Source organism: Cuculus canorus, chromosome 1, assembly GCF_017976375.1.
Source record: "Cuculus canorus isolate bCucCan1 chromosome 1, bCucCan1.pri, whole genome shotgun sequence".
Taxonomy (NCBI): domain Eukaryota; kingdom Metazoa; phylum Chordata; class Aves; order Cuculiformes; family Cuculidae; genus Cuculus; species Cuculus canorus.
Window position 1 is genome coordinate 133,094,113 of NC_071401.1, and position 15,998 is coordinate 133,110,110.

Consider the following 15,998-nt stretch of genomic DNA (forward strand, 5'->3'; position numbering starts at 1 on the left):
AAGGAATCAAGACCTCCTGCCCTTACAGGCAGTACTGGCAAATCAATCCTAAACAAAATACACTTAAAAGGCTACTGGCACCCAAGACTTCTCAGTCCTAAAGATTTCTGAACTCTGTTCTTATTTCCTGTTTAGAGGCAAGGAAACATTGAGACTGAATCAGAATTGATGGAACTTCAACTTCTAATCACTATCAAAAGTATTCTGGTTTGCAATTCACATCACAGCCTAGTAAAATATTTTTCACTGTTGACTTCAAGCTGAGCAGTCATTTGTGCTAGGCAGACAGAAATACACATCAGGGAGTGCACTACTCGTCCCCAGAAAAACTGAAATAATAACCAACACAAAGAGTGTTGAAATATCTGCTGAGGGTGAACAACACAAGCACACAAGAGAACTGCAGTTCCGAAAACCACACACATCTAAATCTGCTTCTGTGTTTATAAAAAGAAATAGGCAGAAATAGCAAGTTTGGGTTTTTTGACTTGTTTGGTATTTACAAAATACAGAAACCAGTCTGCTGGTGATGTTCTAATGTTTTAGACTAAGTATGTTTCCAACTTGTAAAGTTAGGATTTACTCATGAACAGCAAGAAAAGTATATTATATAAAGCAGTGTGTGTGTGTGTGTGTATGGCTGGGCAACCAAACCTACTGTGGCACGGCAAATTTGGCCTGAGGAATACTGAAAAGGTCCTAATCACTAAACACACACATACATTAGACAAACAAAAATCAGCTTCTCATGATATGGCCAAGCCTAAGCACACTGCTAAGAGTGAAAGCAGTAAAGATACTATTTGGCTGTGTTCCCAGAGAAGCTTTATTGAGTACACAGATACACAAGCCACCAATTCTCTGTAAGCAGAAAGATCAGGTCTTTTCTGTGGAAATTTCTTTTGACATGAGTTCTAGAGAATTGGGATGAGTTATCCTATTGCACCAAGAGAAACGTATCTTGTGTTTCCAGAAGTCACTTTTCAGTGACTTATCAGCATTTGCTTTATAGGTTCTTTTTTTACATTTTCTACTGATGATTTTAATGAGGGCAACTTTAACCATTCAAAAGAAGTCTATCTTACTGCAACAGTAACTCTACCTACTCCTTTAGGTAATTAGTAATAGGACACTGGAGCCAGAAGAGCTATAGAGCTTGATCCAAGCTCTTCTCCATTCCAGCCTAAGAAAAGGAAGTCAAACCAAGATTTTATTCTGCAATCCAGATAACAACGTGTTTCAGTTTGACTTCAGTCACATATAGGTGATTTTTCAGATCAGATCTTTTCAGCCTTCGGCATAAGCTAGAAAAATATGCTTCTGAAGTGAAAGAAGAATAAAGTATTTTGGGCCCTCATCTAGGGTAAAGACTACAGGAGATGTGGAACAACACTAAGTCAAAGCCTTTACCAGCCCAAATATTCCCATAACCCTACAAGAATAAAATTATTATAATTAAGGGCTAATAAAAAAATGTACAGTATTTACAGCCATTAAAAGCCATTTGTACAGCCATTAAAACTACTCAGAAGATAGTGAGTAACAGGAGAACAAAATAAAGGGAAGTAAGGTCAGAGCTAGGAGGTTCCCAGGCTCTTTCCTGTTGTTAACAGGAGCCTTAGTTAAGCCTAAGCATCCTCTGATGCCTTGAGTAACAAAAGCCATTCAGAGCCTACCTAGATGTTCTCTTCATAACCTCCCTCCAGGTTAGCTCAAGGTTAGAGACGGTCTATGTTGTTCCACATAAACAGCCTATTGCAGCTTATAAAGGGAGCTCATAGCAGCCAATGGGCCTGTTTCCCAGCTTAGCAGGAGTCAATAATGCCCTCTGTTCCCATGGATACAGGAATTAATTAAAAGCAGAGCTGAACAGATCTCAGAAGAGTAGAGTGCTTTCTGTAATATCAGAAGAGGCCAAATTAATCTCTTAGGTCAGTTTACTTCAGTTCAGGTATGAGTTGGGACCAGCTAATGTCAGTTCCTAAGTTTTCATCCTCAAGACCAGGAAAGCTGATATCTAGAAGGATTTTGCTGAGACTGTCATTCATGGTGTCCAAGATCAGGCCCTCCATGAGTGACCGGTTTTCAGTAAAGCCAGAGGCTGCCAATTCGACAGATGATTGCTTAGTAAACTCATGAATAAAAGCTGGAGAGCTCGTGAGGGGGGCATGCACCATGTCACTGGATTCCGTATTGAGCAGTTCCCGAGGGGACTCAAAGAGTGAACTTTTAAGGGGTGTGCTGTTAAAACCCAGCAAGTCCTGGTTCTCCTGGAGGTGTGTGAATGGCAGTTGAAGGGTTCTCACTGGACTGAAGTCCAGCTCTTGACTTCCCTTGGCTAAGGATGCAGACTTCCAAGGGTCAAGGCCTCCCAGTGGAGGGGTAGTAGTTGCTGAGGCTTTGCTGGGAGTGGATGAAACTGGCAAATTGCTGAACATCTCCTTGACTGGTGTTTTAAAGGGCCCTTCTTCTCCCTGTAAGCAGCTGAACTGTGATGTATTCTCAAGAGGCTGACTTTCCTGCAGGAAGCGGGATTCTGCTCCTAATTGTAAAGTGTCAAAGTCATTGCTCTCTGGCAAAACAAGGACAGGCTCTTCTGAGGAAGGCAGTGCTAGGTGTTGTTTCCTTCTGGATCTGCCCATGTCTCGTCTTTCTCGCCTCTTTATAACTAAAGTATCAGAAACACCCTTAGATGGTGACTTCAGGATGGTGAATTGTTTCTTCTCCTTTGCAGATGAGACTGGGAGGAACAAGCCTGGCTCTTCCTTTACTGTTAGGGTTGAGGCAAATGGGGACAGCCAGTCATCCAGCTGAGAGCTTTCTTCCTCCTTTATACAGACAGTCTCGGGGAAAGAAGCCGATTCCTCACCAGCCTCAGAGCTGCTCTCCTTTAGATAATGAGTTGAGGAAAATAAACCTTCATCACATTGACTCTCGTCTTTGACAGCAGGCAAGGGGAAAGAGGATGACTCTTCTGTAGAGTGTGACATCTACATAGAAACACAAGTAATATGCAGTCGGTGAGCAAGGCTCTAACGTACCCAAAATCCAAATGACAGTGGAAGGAAGAAAAGAAATACTGGCACTTAAGGACAGAAGTACAGGTAGAAGAATGATCTTCAGAAAGCAGTAATAACAGACCGATCTCTGCATGAAGCCAATACAAGAAGCCTACAGATCAAGAAGGAAGGATTTTAGCTAAGTGACTGGAAGTCATGCCCTTCAGACCACTTCTACTATGAGGAATTTAGAAGCGCTCAGGCAGAAGGATAGCCAAACCTTTCTGGAAAAGTGTACCCTTTTGCTTCCTCCTCACAATATCTACATGTGAAATAATAAAATAAATGAGGACAGCTTTTCCAAAAAACAAAGAAAAAAATAATCAAGCTTATAAAAAGAAAAAAGCACAGATAAAGCATAGGAGAGAAATAACACAGCAGGCACACAAAGGAAAGTAGGATTATGGTTAGATAGAACAGAAGAAGTAAAAGCTTTCAATGTCTAAGCATCCAAGAGTAGTCCATGAGATGCCAAGAGAAAGACCTGCTTAATAGCTGTTTTGCTTGAGCCCAGAATAACTGGAAACTCCATAGAATTAGCAAACAGCAGGTACTGAAAACCTTTGGGAACAAACAACACGCAAATAAATGGTATTTCAGAAGTTCCTCATGTTACTTGTCTCTTTGGAACCATCAAAAATCTGAATGTTTTAGGGGCAGAACAAAGGCATTTCATCCATTCTTATTTCTTCATATCCAAGCAGCAGAGAAAAATTGTCTACACCAATTGCCTTGACCAATCCTCTAGTGAATTATAGCAAGTCAACTGGCAGGTAACAGTCACCCACAAGACAGAAAAGAACTGCAAGGATTGTCACTGGCTAGTTCCTTAAAATGAGCTTAGAGTTTCAGAGGACCTAGAAAAGATGCACAAAATCACCATGTGGTGAACGGGGTCCACAGAAGGCAAGAGCTATAGAAAAGAAAGAAACAACACAAAAAATTACGCCTCAAACCATCCCCCAAACAGATAAACAAAAAAAAACCCCTCAAAATCAAGACCAACCTTTGGAGCAATGCGTACACGCTTATTGCTCCGGAAAATCTCCGAGCTGTTGAGGGATGGTCTCTGTGCTGTGGATAGAGGAACTTTCATAGAAGGCTGCAAGACAAGAGGCTGACTCAAAGGAAACTGGATTGGAACCAGGTAAGAGTTGACGCGAGGAAGCAAAGGCTTCATCTTTCGACCTGGAAGGGAAAAGAATAGACTCGCTCACCTCTTGCCTCTACTACCTCCTAAAACCCTGCCATCTGTCAGGAAGTTCTTCTAAACACCCCAACATAAATATCCAATCAGAGACAGGCTGCCCTCTTTTCTATTTTTGAGGACAAAAATTCCAACCCATAAGGCCTGATGAACAGGAAAATAGTCCTTCATGCAAGTCCTAGCCCTTAAGTTGTGGGAAGCACTGCTCTCACCTCATTTGAATACCCAGCCCCCTCCATCTCCCCATCACATCCTCTCAGATACAGTAATACTGCCTTCAGTTCGAAACCTGACAGCAGGAAGCCTAAGAGCCGTCAAACCTAGATAACAATTTCTATTTTTATTCCTAAGGGAGAGTGCTCCAGATTTATGGGCCAAATTCTCTTTGGCCTTGGCTGATGTAGACACTCACGTGCATTCTGTGGTTCATTTTTGCTGCTGCTGTTGCTTCTCATGTTCTTCTGGGGATCAGGAAGATGTCGCTTTTGCTGCTGCAGTCATTGTCAAATAAGAAAAGAGAAAAGAGATTTAAAGAGAAGAATTCATCGTTATTCTACTGCCTCATTCAGAACTGCAAATCCAGAAACAAGTGCTGCACTATTACAGAGAGCAGCTGTTAGCACCCAGCACTCATGCAAGGCTCTATCTCTGTGCCACTTGCTCTTTTTCAGCTATGCTACCTCAAAGGCAGCTGCTAGACAAAAGCTGTTTAGAAAAAGAGATGGCATGACAGAGCTGCTCCAGTTGCAGACTCTGCTGCAGAAGTGACCTGATTTCAGTGTCCTCAGTGCCTCAGAAAAGGTGAATAGGAAAGCTTTATTGTATATTGGATCTCTATAGAAGCCATAGACCAGATAGATGCTCAAGTGGAACAGGAAAGGCAACAGAGTAAGAAAAAGGCTAGAGAAGATGGAAAGAAAGCCAGGGCTGTAGCTATAACAAAGGTTTGTCTGGCTCCTTGCAAATCTGTGACTGTTAAAATGCTGAATGCAAGAGAGACAGCAAACAGGTTCATCCTTCTGAAAGAAATGCAGCTGAGTTCCAAAATAAAAAAAGAGCACAGAGAGATCCTATTGTCTCTGGATCTGATTCAAGAATAGATCGGGACTACTGCTATGAAGATGAGAATTTTACCAGAAATCTCTGTCTGGGCTTGTTCTCCGAAGCCTGTTGGTGCCCACTGCAGCCTATTTCAGCAGTAGGCTCCTCGTGGCTCAAAGCTGCATGGCTCTACCATGGGTGAGCATGTAATCCAAAGGCAATTAAACTTTGGCTCAACTCCTTTCTCAAAAAAACTGTGTGCATGGAGCTGTAGGACTAGGTGCAGCAGTAACCCAGTCCCCCTCCGAATCTCTTATCCTTTCTTTCAGTGACTGGCAAGAGGAGAATGGAAGCCCAAGCCCAAAGCCAAAGGGCAAGTCTTACTGATTCAGAGTGCTCGGGCGATGTTGGTGACTCCAAGTCCAGCGGCTGGTGGCAGCAAGGCATTGAGAGATAGAAAAATAAGATGAAGTTATCAACGAAAGCAGGAATAAATGGGACATTCTAATCTTGTACGATCTGAACAAACAAAAGGCAATCTGCCAACCCACTGCGGAAAACGCAGAAGAGTCTAAATACACCTAATGCAGGTTCATAAGCTCCTTTTCTCCCACAAAACAGTACTTCCTAAAATACCTAACTGGGATAGGGCAAATTCATTCCATGACTGCCTAGTCAAACAGCATAGGAGTTCTTGTCAAATTCAGTGTAAAGCTTCTCACTAGGGATTTGAATCAGACCAATATAAAGAGGTTGAACAAGCTCACTGTTAAATGTGGCACATCACCTGAAGAATAAACACATACCACAGAAGCTCTAGTTCATATGCACAGCCACCGCACCTTTTCTTTCATATAAAAGAGAATGTCAAGAGAATTGACTGAATCCAGCTTCTACAAAAAGGTTGATGTCAAAGCAGCTTAACTTTCCTGTTAACATAAGGTGTACCTGGCTAGCGTGGCATTCAGAAACTGGACAGCCTGTCCCATTTACTTTGAGTGAGGCACTCACCTTAAATACCTGGTCCAATGTTAGGCAACGGTTTGCATCAGGGTGAATAGTCCAGAATGAGATTTTACCATTAGCAGATGTCTCACGGACAAACATATCATGGAGGGACAAGTTGTGCCGAATGGAGTTCTGGGAAGAAAGGAGTGAGGGGGAGATTGAAAAGTGATAGTTTTATTAACAGCACAGCATGGCCTACCCAAGACATGACTGCCTGGGCAGAGGGATTACATTCCAAAGTGCAGGCAACATGGAGCTTCATATTCCCTGCAACTACCCAGACAACCCTGTCATCAGTCTCTTATTCCATTTACTCTGAAATCCCTATTTTTTACTCCAGTGATGAAACACCCCATCGTCTTGCCTAAGTGGAATACAAAACATCTGGAATGAGAGGGTATTTGAGGTGGGGCATTTAAATTAATTTTCATTTTGCTCTGCAGGCTGGTAAACAAGTTTTCATTTTCATCCAGACGGCTTATGGTATCACCCTGTGGCCCACAGCAATTTGAGGGCCTGCTTGTTACCTTCCAGCCTGGCTTAGCCACGTGTTTAAAATATGGGAAATGATCCTCAATCCAGGTATAGATGTCCTTCAGAGTCATACGCTTCTTTTCAGTGCTGTTGATGGCAAACTGGATCATGGCCATGTAGGAGTAAGGAGGTCGTTCTGATACTGATTCCTGCCATGAGGGGGAGGTGGTGGCGGTGGTAGCAGCAGAATCTTCTTCAGTCTGAGAGACAGAAGAATGACACGAGTGCTCACAAAGTTGATAAGAAGGGCAGTGGAACATCCCTGAATCCTCCAGGTTCCACTAGTCAGACAACTAAAGGCCAAAAAGAGATGGCGATGTCTAGTTCTTGCAAGTCTTCTGATCCACATGGATTACTACCCATCAAAAGTTTTATCGCATGCTCTGTTGTCTTCTCATACTTACCTTGATTCTTTCCTGCTGAGGCATCTGGTTCTCTTTCTCCACATCTTGCTTCACAGAACAGAGACTTAGCCCATCAGATCTCATCTTCCCCAGCCACTGGATGTTAGTGAGACTATTGTCCAACACGGAGCTCATTGTCTTGCCACCACCTGTTGGGATAACAAGCCCATAGCTCTGTTTACTCACAAAAAAACCTCTTTCCCCTTCACCCAAAAGGAAGGCACTAATCACACTTATCCCTGTCTCAAGATAGGGACAAGGTGGTATTGCAATGCTAGCATTTCTTGTGGATTTCACGTGATTCTGCTCAATTTCTGAAAAAAGCTACAGCTTAAAATCAAGCATTCAAACCAGACTATTGCTCTTGACCAAAACAGGAAAACTTTGATCCAGTACTTCAAGAATCCAAGTATTTTTAACTAAAGAGTAAATCTAGTAGGCAGAGGCCAAGGAAGGTGGTGACAAACTCCAATTGAAAGACCCAGCACAAGACTCAAGACAGAAGCTCAGATATCTCCAGGTTTGTGAACAGCAGCAATGAAAACTAAACTAGGTTTGTTATTTCTAGTGAGGCTGGTTGTTGCAATGCAGATAACGCAGCTGAGTTCCTGTGAGACAGTACTATAGTGTGGGATAAAATTTACTAAAGCCCAAAAGTTATATAGTTATCTTAATTTGCAAATACAAACTTGATCTGAGCAGTGTTTCAAAGTAAAATCCACCTCGCTTCTAACTTTTATTGAGGAGCTTAATGAGACAGCCAAGTAGTGAAAAGACTTGCCACTTAGTTATTAAAGGTCAGGAATCATCCCTTTTCCAAAGCTCTAGGCCCATGTGTTTTGTCACTGACTTGGTTACTCTGTTAGTGTTGAATTCAGCCTTTTGCTTAATGAAACTCAGTCTTTTATCCTTCTGGACTTGATCTCCACAAGCCAGCCATTCTTTTTTTCCTCATCACCAAAATTCTGCTTTGCTATACACCTTTATATCCTGTCTCTTCCACCAGAACTACATCAACTAAGATCCTTCAGATTTCACTACACAGGCAAAACTATGTAGATCATTAGAATGAAATCCATAGCTATTTTGCTGTTAGCAAAATAGTTTTCATTACTGCATACCGAGATCCAAGCACTGCACTCACTGGCCCAATTCACATCTGACTGTCAAAAAAAAAAAAAAAAAAAAAAGGTAAATATTACATACTGTTGTTCTCCTGTTCCTGTCCAACCAAAGAATCAATTCCTGAATGCCAGAGCACTGTTTCTCCTGCAAGACCACGTGTCTTTGTAACATTCTTATCTCTTTCTTGACCGTCTGCATCTTTAGTTGCTGCACTGGGTTTCTTCTCTGATGGGAGATGCTGCGATGGTGTTCGACCTGCTGAACAGGACGTGCCCCCACTGCTAATAAGAATGAACTTATTGGGACCATGGTTGCCACATTCTTTCCCTTTTGCTGTCAGTGCCTCTATGATGCTCTGTATATCAGCATTTGTAGGGATAGACACCACTTGTGTGTTGGGCATGGTAGGATGGTCAATTATCTTTATTCCTGCTGGAAATTTCTGCAGGCCACAGTTCATTTTGTCTCTGGGTTCGCTGTTGTGTTGGTACTCCTGACTGTGCTCCTGCTTAGAAATCTTTTCATTCTGACCATTGTTCTCATCTCTGGACGAGGTAGTTGACACATCCTGCTGTGGGAGGCTCAGTTTCCGTCTTTTGAGGATTAATGGCCTGCGAGGGCTGGTCCTCATTATTGATCTACACAGTCACTCCCCATTTGAGGAAACAAGACAAAAAAACTGAAAAAGATAAACAAAACAGCTAGTAAAGTTCAGCAAATCACCACAGGCCTCCCACAGAGCACACATGCTCAGCAATTGCTACAAAGCTGGAAACAAGGAAGGAAAATAAAATGTTAAAGCATTTAATAAGGTTGATGAAGCTATTGCAAAACAGTACTGCAATTCCTTTATCCACACCTTCTGTAAGCAAGGCAGGAGAGATATTTGCAGAGCAGATAATTTGCATCACAAGTTGGGAGCCACAGACAGAATACACAGCAATGAGGAAACTATGTACCTACGCTTTACAGAAAGCGAGACCTAGCTGTAAAGTGACTTGATCAGCATTAGCAAGCAAGCTGCAGGGGAGAGAAGCTAGAACAGGAATAGCAGTCCTGATCCTTATATTTCATTGCTGTAACCAGCAGACCACTCAGCCTGAGATAAAAGGGAATTTAACAGATGATTTAGGACCTGGGAAGCAGAGATTACCCTCAACACTACAAAGGCACACCATAAGTGCTGCAGAAATTAGATGCTTTAAAATAAAAGTGAAGTAAATGCTTTAGTCATTCCTTCTGTAGATTTGACAAGAACCGGATAAATTCATCATCGGGCAGCAAACAGTTTAAATATCAAACTTCTGGACAACAGACAATTTAGATTATAAAGTAGAGGGGATAGAATTCAGAGATACTGCTTTCAGGCTAAGATGCAATGCATCCCTTCAGAAGACACTACCTACAAATATTAAGCTATTCAACAATTAGGTGGAGGTTGTCTCTTGAAGCAAACTATACCAGAATAAGCATGCACAAATTGTACCTATTATTTATCATTAGGGTTGGCAGGCAGAATAGAAACAAGCAACATTAAAGATGCTTTTGGCATTGGTAGGTTAGTCTGGGACAACAAGTAGACCAGAATATTCTCGGTAGGAATCACCTGCCTAAATGGAAACCAGAAAGAGGCAGATAAAAACCTGAGTTGAAGCCCTGAGTGCTTGGAGCAGACAGACATAAAATCAGGTGCTGCCCAGCAGCCACAGGCCATCAGCAGAACTGTTCAGCATTACACACGAGTCGTAGCACCTGGCCCTTTTTGATCTGCTCTGCTCCCTTAAAGTAGGGCAACAACTGAGGAGTAATCTTTAGCCACTCTCCAAAAGGCTCATTCCCTACAGAAGCAAGCCACTTTCTACAAAGGCCTTGAGCTCCTCCCACTAGGATAGGCCCAGGAGCAGCCCTGGGCATGCACGGCTCCTTGGGTGGAGGGGAACTCCGAAGGGCTCCTAGTGATACCCAAAATACTGGCAAATAAACTCTGAGGCTCGCTTTGGAGTTTTAGGAAGCAAGCATCCTTTATCAGGGGCTGGGCAACACAGAGTGATCTCCACCAATTGTGTGCAGCGAGACAAGAGCTGGGACAGAGCAGACTTCCCACTTACATGCATATGGATAAATTCTCACAGAAATTTTATGCATGTTCTATTACTCTAATTTTAATATTATGAGCTTTACAACAGCCAAATCTCTCGCTGATCGGAGCTTTGGAGTCAGCTCTGCCTGACCTTGCATTTGAGAGAGGAAAAAGCTGCAGAGACGGGATCACAGGAGCACACTTCCGCTCAGCACAGATCACACTGAACACAAGACATTACCATCTCCAAACAGTGAGCGGTGGCTGGGAAAACTGTTTGAAAGAAAACCCGTGCTATCAGAGGGACATTCTGCCTGACTTACAAAAGATACAGTTGCTGAACTGAAACCTAACTCTGTTTTGTTTAAATTAAACTCTCCCACTCTCTGTAACAGTAACGTCTCGTATCGCCACTCCTGCCCCAGCCCCAGTCCCAGCCCCGCAGCACCCGCTCCCCAGGACCCTTACGCCCCAGTCCGCGCCTCAGCGCTTCCCTCTCGCCGGCGGGGATACCGGCCCCTGCAGCAGGCCCTTGCCCCCCGTACCCACAGGGAAGAGCTGGGGGCCAGTGCCGGGGGCAGGTCGCGGACTCACCACCTGGGCGGTCGTCCGGGGGGGGATGGGGCGGGGGACGACAGCTCCGGCACTTCCGGGCAACCTCACCACTTGCCGTACGGAGCCTTTCCCGGTTTGAATTTGGCGCCCGGCGACGGTTGGCTCTACGTGCAGCGTCCGGCCAATGGAGGGCGGAGGGGCGGGGCGTCACGTGCAAGCTCGGGCCAATGGGGCGCGGCGGGGCGGGGCCGGACTGGGCCAATGGGCCGAGGCAGCGGGGTACACAGATCTGCCGGCGGCGCGCAGGGCCCCGGTGGTAGCGGCGCAGTGGCCGTTCGTTCCTCTCCTCCCTTGGGACGCTAGTCAGCAGGCCGTGCCCCGGGAGAGCCGCCCGGTGCCGGTAAGGGGCAGCGCCTCCGGTAAGCAGTCAGGCTGGTGCCGTCCCGGGCACTCGGTAACGAGCACGCGCCTCTCGGAAAACGTTCTCTTTAGAATCCCGGGGCTGCGCTGTCCCGGCTTGGAAGGGAAAATTAAGTTCAATATCATTTTGCCTACAACTTACTCACTACGTTAAAAAAAAAAATGCAAGGCGTAGAACAGAGCAGGGAAACGTCAAGTATGTCAAAATGTCGAGGGCAGGCTGAGAGAGTTGGGCTTGTTCAGCCTGGAGAAGAGAAGGCTCCGAGGAGATCTTATAGCGACCTTCCAGTACCTGAAGGGGGCCTGCAGGAAAGCTGGGGAGGGGCTATTCGTAAAGGCTTGTGATAGGATGAGGAGGAACGGATACAAACTGGAGAGAAGCATATTTAGACCGGACATTAGGAAGAATTTCTTCACCATGAGAGTTGTCAAGGAAAGTTGTGGCTGCCCCATCCCTGGAGGTTGTTCAAGGCCAGGTTGGATGGGGCCTCGGGCAGCCTGATTTAGTGAGATGTCCCTGCCCATGGCAGGGGGGTTGGAACTAGGTGATATTTAAGGTCCATCCCAACCCAAACTATTCTATGATTCTATGTTCTGTGCTTAAAAGCTTAAAAAATCCCAAAATGAAAAAGTGTAGGTACTTTGCAATTAGAAATCAAAGAACTTCTGGTTATGTCAGCCCTATGACGTATCTCGGCATCACAAACTGATTTTATGGGTTAAATTGAAAAAAGAGAACAAGCTTTTCTGACTTTAAATTCCTAATCCATTTCTTGTCTTTGATTGGACTACATATTGAAAAAAAAACCCTTTCTTTAATTTTTTTCCTCATAGCTGCTTTAGTAGGTCAACTATTCCCAGTCATTTTTTTTTCCTATTCTCTCCTAGCAGTTTGAATTGCTTTAAAATTTCAATAACCAACCCTATTCTAAATATAGTTAGTTCTGTATTTCAGTGTTTTAGTCAGGCCTTATTATAGACAGATGTCTTTCAAAGTACTTCTAAAATATTTTTATGAAGGAAAATGCCTACGTGAGTTTTCCTATCTTGGGTATTTAAAACATGTATTTTAATAAAAAACTTTTTTTCCAGTAATGTTGAGTCTTGGCCAAGGGCCAGTTTGGAACTTGCAGCTGGAACGCTTGTTTTGTTTGCGTCACTGTGTCCCCTGGTGTATTTGCCTATCAGCTTTTGTGAAGCTTTGGAGTGTTTATCTATTCTGCTGTGCATTTCTAAATCTACCTGAAATTTGACAGAAGGTTTAAAAAGTACTGGTGGGAAAAAGCCTGTCTAGAAATGTCTACAATGTTGTATAAATGTTTTGCTTCTGTTAAAGACTAGATCTGAGGTTTCTACAGAGTTTTGTTTTCAAGTCCATTTATTTGCCTTCTACAGATTTGAGAGTACTTTAGCATCTCGTTGGGATGCTTTCCTCTTTCTCCAGTTGGCTCTAGCAAGCATCATGAGGTTTCTAAGCAGTTTCACCATATCTTTTGATGCCTCCAAAGAAGAAACGTACCCACAAGGCCAGGAAGGCAGAGCTGTTATTCCTTGAGAGGCCACGAGAGGGACCTGTCCAGTGCTATGAAGCTCCGCTACTTTCGACCGAGAATCCAAGACGTGTTCCTACAAAACCTGTAGACCAGAACACCTCTGCTGCCTGGGTTGGTACAGATTATCCTGTAGATTATCGCTCAACAGAAAGCTATGTGTCCTGGAAACTGAAAATTAGTAGCACAGACCCAAATCCAGTGGAGCTGCCTAAAGTATAAATAAGTGCTTTTGAGTTGCTTCACATTCTAACTATAACCACTAAGGTCTTGGTTATTTGAAGGTGTAAAACTGTGTGCTATGTGTGTTGATTCTGAAAAACTCTCATCAGGATAATGCTGTTTTCTGTGGCAACTGAAAGCCCTTCATGTAATAAATATTAGGGGGATTTTTTTTTGTCTTGCTGCTTGAAATAACTGCTGAACTCTAAATGTTCTATGCTAAAGTATTCGGTGTTTTGTTTGAAATTTGACACTGCTATGTTTAGAGAACACAGTCTTTCACTTCAGAATTATTTGTTCTAACCTGCTTCCTTTTCCACTCTGTGTATTTTGAATTGTTTCTCTCCATATCATTCTCCTGATGGGCTCCTTTTCTGGTCTGAAAAAATATTTCAGGGACTGTTTGCAGCATCCTAAGATACTCATTGTATCACGTAATATAAAGATCTTCTTTTAAGCAAACAGGTGCTGAAAAGACAGACTGTTCCTATACAAAACCAGTCATCACCTAGGGGAGCTCTGCTTAAGTGCTATTGTTGCTTGACACCGCTCTTCACAAAGCAGGCTCAGGAAGCATGGTTTCAAACCTGCATGAGACATTCCTTTGTTTGTGGTGACCTGGAGTTCTTTTGGTGATGTCTTAACCTTGAAGTAGATCATATTCAATTTTATCCTTTCTAATTTTTTTTTTTGTATGCTTGAGGCAGCTAGCTCTATGGCTTTTGAAACACTAGGTAAAATTAAGTGCTGTGAATAAGCATTCTTTTTGTTTTGGAGAGGTAGAAATATCCACACTCTTTGATTCCAAACATAAAATTATTCTAAAAGTTATTTGAAGCTATAAGGACTGAAACTGTTGGATATTGTTCCATTCGAAAATCCTGGCAGGTTTGTAACGTCTTGAAGCACCCTCTGCAGAATTTCTATCAACTTGTTCAGTGGCAACCGATTTTCTGCTCCTCTCTTCTTGAAGTTATCTAAGCTGTTTTCATACCCTCTTGACCACTAGGCTCCTGCACTGGCAACGCGTACCCTACATGTTCTTTGAAGTCACAAAGTCATATTCTCAAAGTCAATTGTTCACCGATGTTCTTTTAAGTATGTGCCAGGATACAGTTATTGGTGAATCATTTCTCTCTTTTCCTGCACAAAGGCTTTGCACTCAAACAGTTCAGTTGTACAGCAGATAATCATTATCCTTAATTAAATGGCACTAAGTTTTTTGAAGAACTGTGTAGTAACATTGGAATGCTGAAAGGGATCTGTAATTATTGTAGCTAGAACCCAGTCTGGTATGCTCTAGGGAAAAGCAAATCACAAGAAATGGAACCTGATTCTGTTTCTTGATACCGAGGTAGATAAAGAATACTGTAACAGAGGATTTCCAGGTTTTAAACAAGAGTCCAGAATCTTTCAACAAAATATAGATCATTGAGCTTTGATCACAGTCTACAGAAAGCTGATTATAGAAGTGGCTTTTGGGTGATTTGTTACTCCAGAATACAAAAGTTAACTATGTTTTGAAGTAAAGATGTTGTGGGGGAATATTCCAAAAGCCTTAGTAACATAATCTGAGTGGGTGTCCTTTAAATTACTTTGTATTGCTCTCAGTTCAATCCATTAAAGGAGAATAAGGATGTAATTAATTGAAGCTATACAGAGTTATGCTAAGACACAGAAACAAGATCCAGCATACACAGTTTTAAATCTGCAGGGCTTACAAGAGTAGATACCAGTTAGACTTGAAAACCCAAATCTTGGATGCTTTTTAAGTTGCCAGACAACAGCTCACTTGCACTCCAGTGACTTTTCAGAGAAGAGTGGCCAAACATTATGTTGAAGTTCAGAGGTATCTCCTGCTTAGCAGTTTAGTGACTGATTTGCTTTGCTGCAGACCAGATTACTCACTTTACGAACACACTGAAAAAAGATGGGATAATTGGGGACATAGAATTATGTTGGCATTCCTCTTGTCTGGACATTGTTTTGGGTTGTTTTTTGGTTTTTCACTATGTCTTTCCCTATGTCTTTCCCTTCAGGTGTGCTCACAATTTGAAACGGCTAAGTCAGTGGTGCTGAAAACATGCACGAAGCACCGTGGTACTTGCAAACCCCAGAACTGGAATGCCAGCCACAGTTTGTCTCATGCAGGAGAAGCTTGTCGAAGAGCTACAGCCTGCAAATTTCCTCCTTTAACTTTTGAGAATCCAGAAGGACATGCATTCCAGTCCTTGGGTTGTCCAAATCACTTGATGAAGAATATGCAAAGCTTTCACAACCAGCCCAAGAAAGGGACAGCAGCAAAAGCCAACATCCAAGTGAACAGTCTGGAGAACTGTAGAGAAATACATTCGTTACCTGCTTCTCAGTCTGCAGAGCCAGAAGTCTTTAGTCCACCAGATGTAGAGACTCCCAGGACTCCTCCCATAAGGAACTGGGGGCGCACCAGCACTCTGCAACAAACAAGCAGTGATGTTTGGCATTCTGAGAAAGAATTGGCATTTAGTGTTGACCCCTGTGGGAGGAGGGAGCCAGCAGCAGTCCTGGTTGCAGATACGCCCGAGCATGAATATGGAGTAAAGGTGACTTGGAGGCGGCGGCCTCAGCTAATGAAGTACCTGCGGGAGACTGAGAAGCTGAGTGCCGCTGACATACTGGTGAAGGTGAACCTTGAGCTCTCAAGGAGACAGACCGACGTGTAACTGGGCGGGAGCGGCAGTTTTGTTGTGTGTGCAAAGACACGTCCCAACAATGTTATTTCTGTTACGTGCGGTGCCCGCCTGAGCCTCCCGA

The 15,998-nt window shown here is 43.3% G+C and overlaps 2 protein-coding genes across 4 annotated transcripts; one reads left to right on the forward strand and one right to left on the reverse strand.

Moving 5' to 3' along the window:
- Window positions 1–583: 583 nt before the first annotated feature.
- FOXM1 (forkhead box M1) lies at window positions 584–15,962 on the reverse strand. 3 transcript variants are annotated; one of them, XM_054066681.1, is made up of 10 exons: window positions 15,824–15,962; window positions 15,564–15,658; window positions 8,460–9,057; window positions 7,254–7,402; window positions 6,843–7,049; window positions 6,319–6,447; window positions 5,692–5,736; window positions 4,679–4,757; window positions 4,066–4,247; window positions 584–2,990 (listed from the first exon to the last, which is right to left on the reverse strand). In XM_054066681.1, the coding sequence occupies exons 3-10, from the start codon at window positions 9,007–9,009 to the stop codon at window positions 1,938–1,940; spliced, it is 2,394 nt and encodes a 797-aa protein (XP_053922656.1). In that variant the 5' UTR covers window positions 9,010–9,057; window positions 15,564–15,658; window positions 15,824–15,962; the 3' UTR covers window positions 584–1,937. The 3 variants fall into 3 exon arrangements, with proteins under 3 accessions (XP_053922656.1, XP_053922662.1, XP_053922670.1); XM_054066687.1 differs by lacking the exons at window positions 15,564–15,658; window positions 15,824–15,962 and adding an exon at window positions 11,053–11,145; XM_054066695.1 differs by lacking the exons at window positions 15,564–15,658; window positions 15,824–15,962 and adding an exon at window positions 10,927–10,950.
- RHNO1 (RAD9-HUS1-RAD1 interacting nuclear orphan 1) lies at window positions 11,273–15,907 on the forward strand. Its single transcript, XM_054066800.1, has 3 exons — window positions 11,273–11,432; window positions 12,829–13,097; window positions 15,245–15,907. The coding sequence occupies exons 2-3, from the start codon at window positions 12,930–12,932 to the stop codon at window positions 15,905–15,907; spliced, it is 831 nt and encodes a 276-aa protein (XP_053922775.1). The 5' UTR covers window positions 11,273–11,432; window positions 12,829–12,929.
- Window positions 15,963–15,998: the final 36 nt, after the last annotated feature.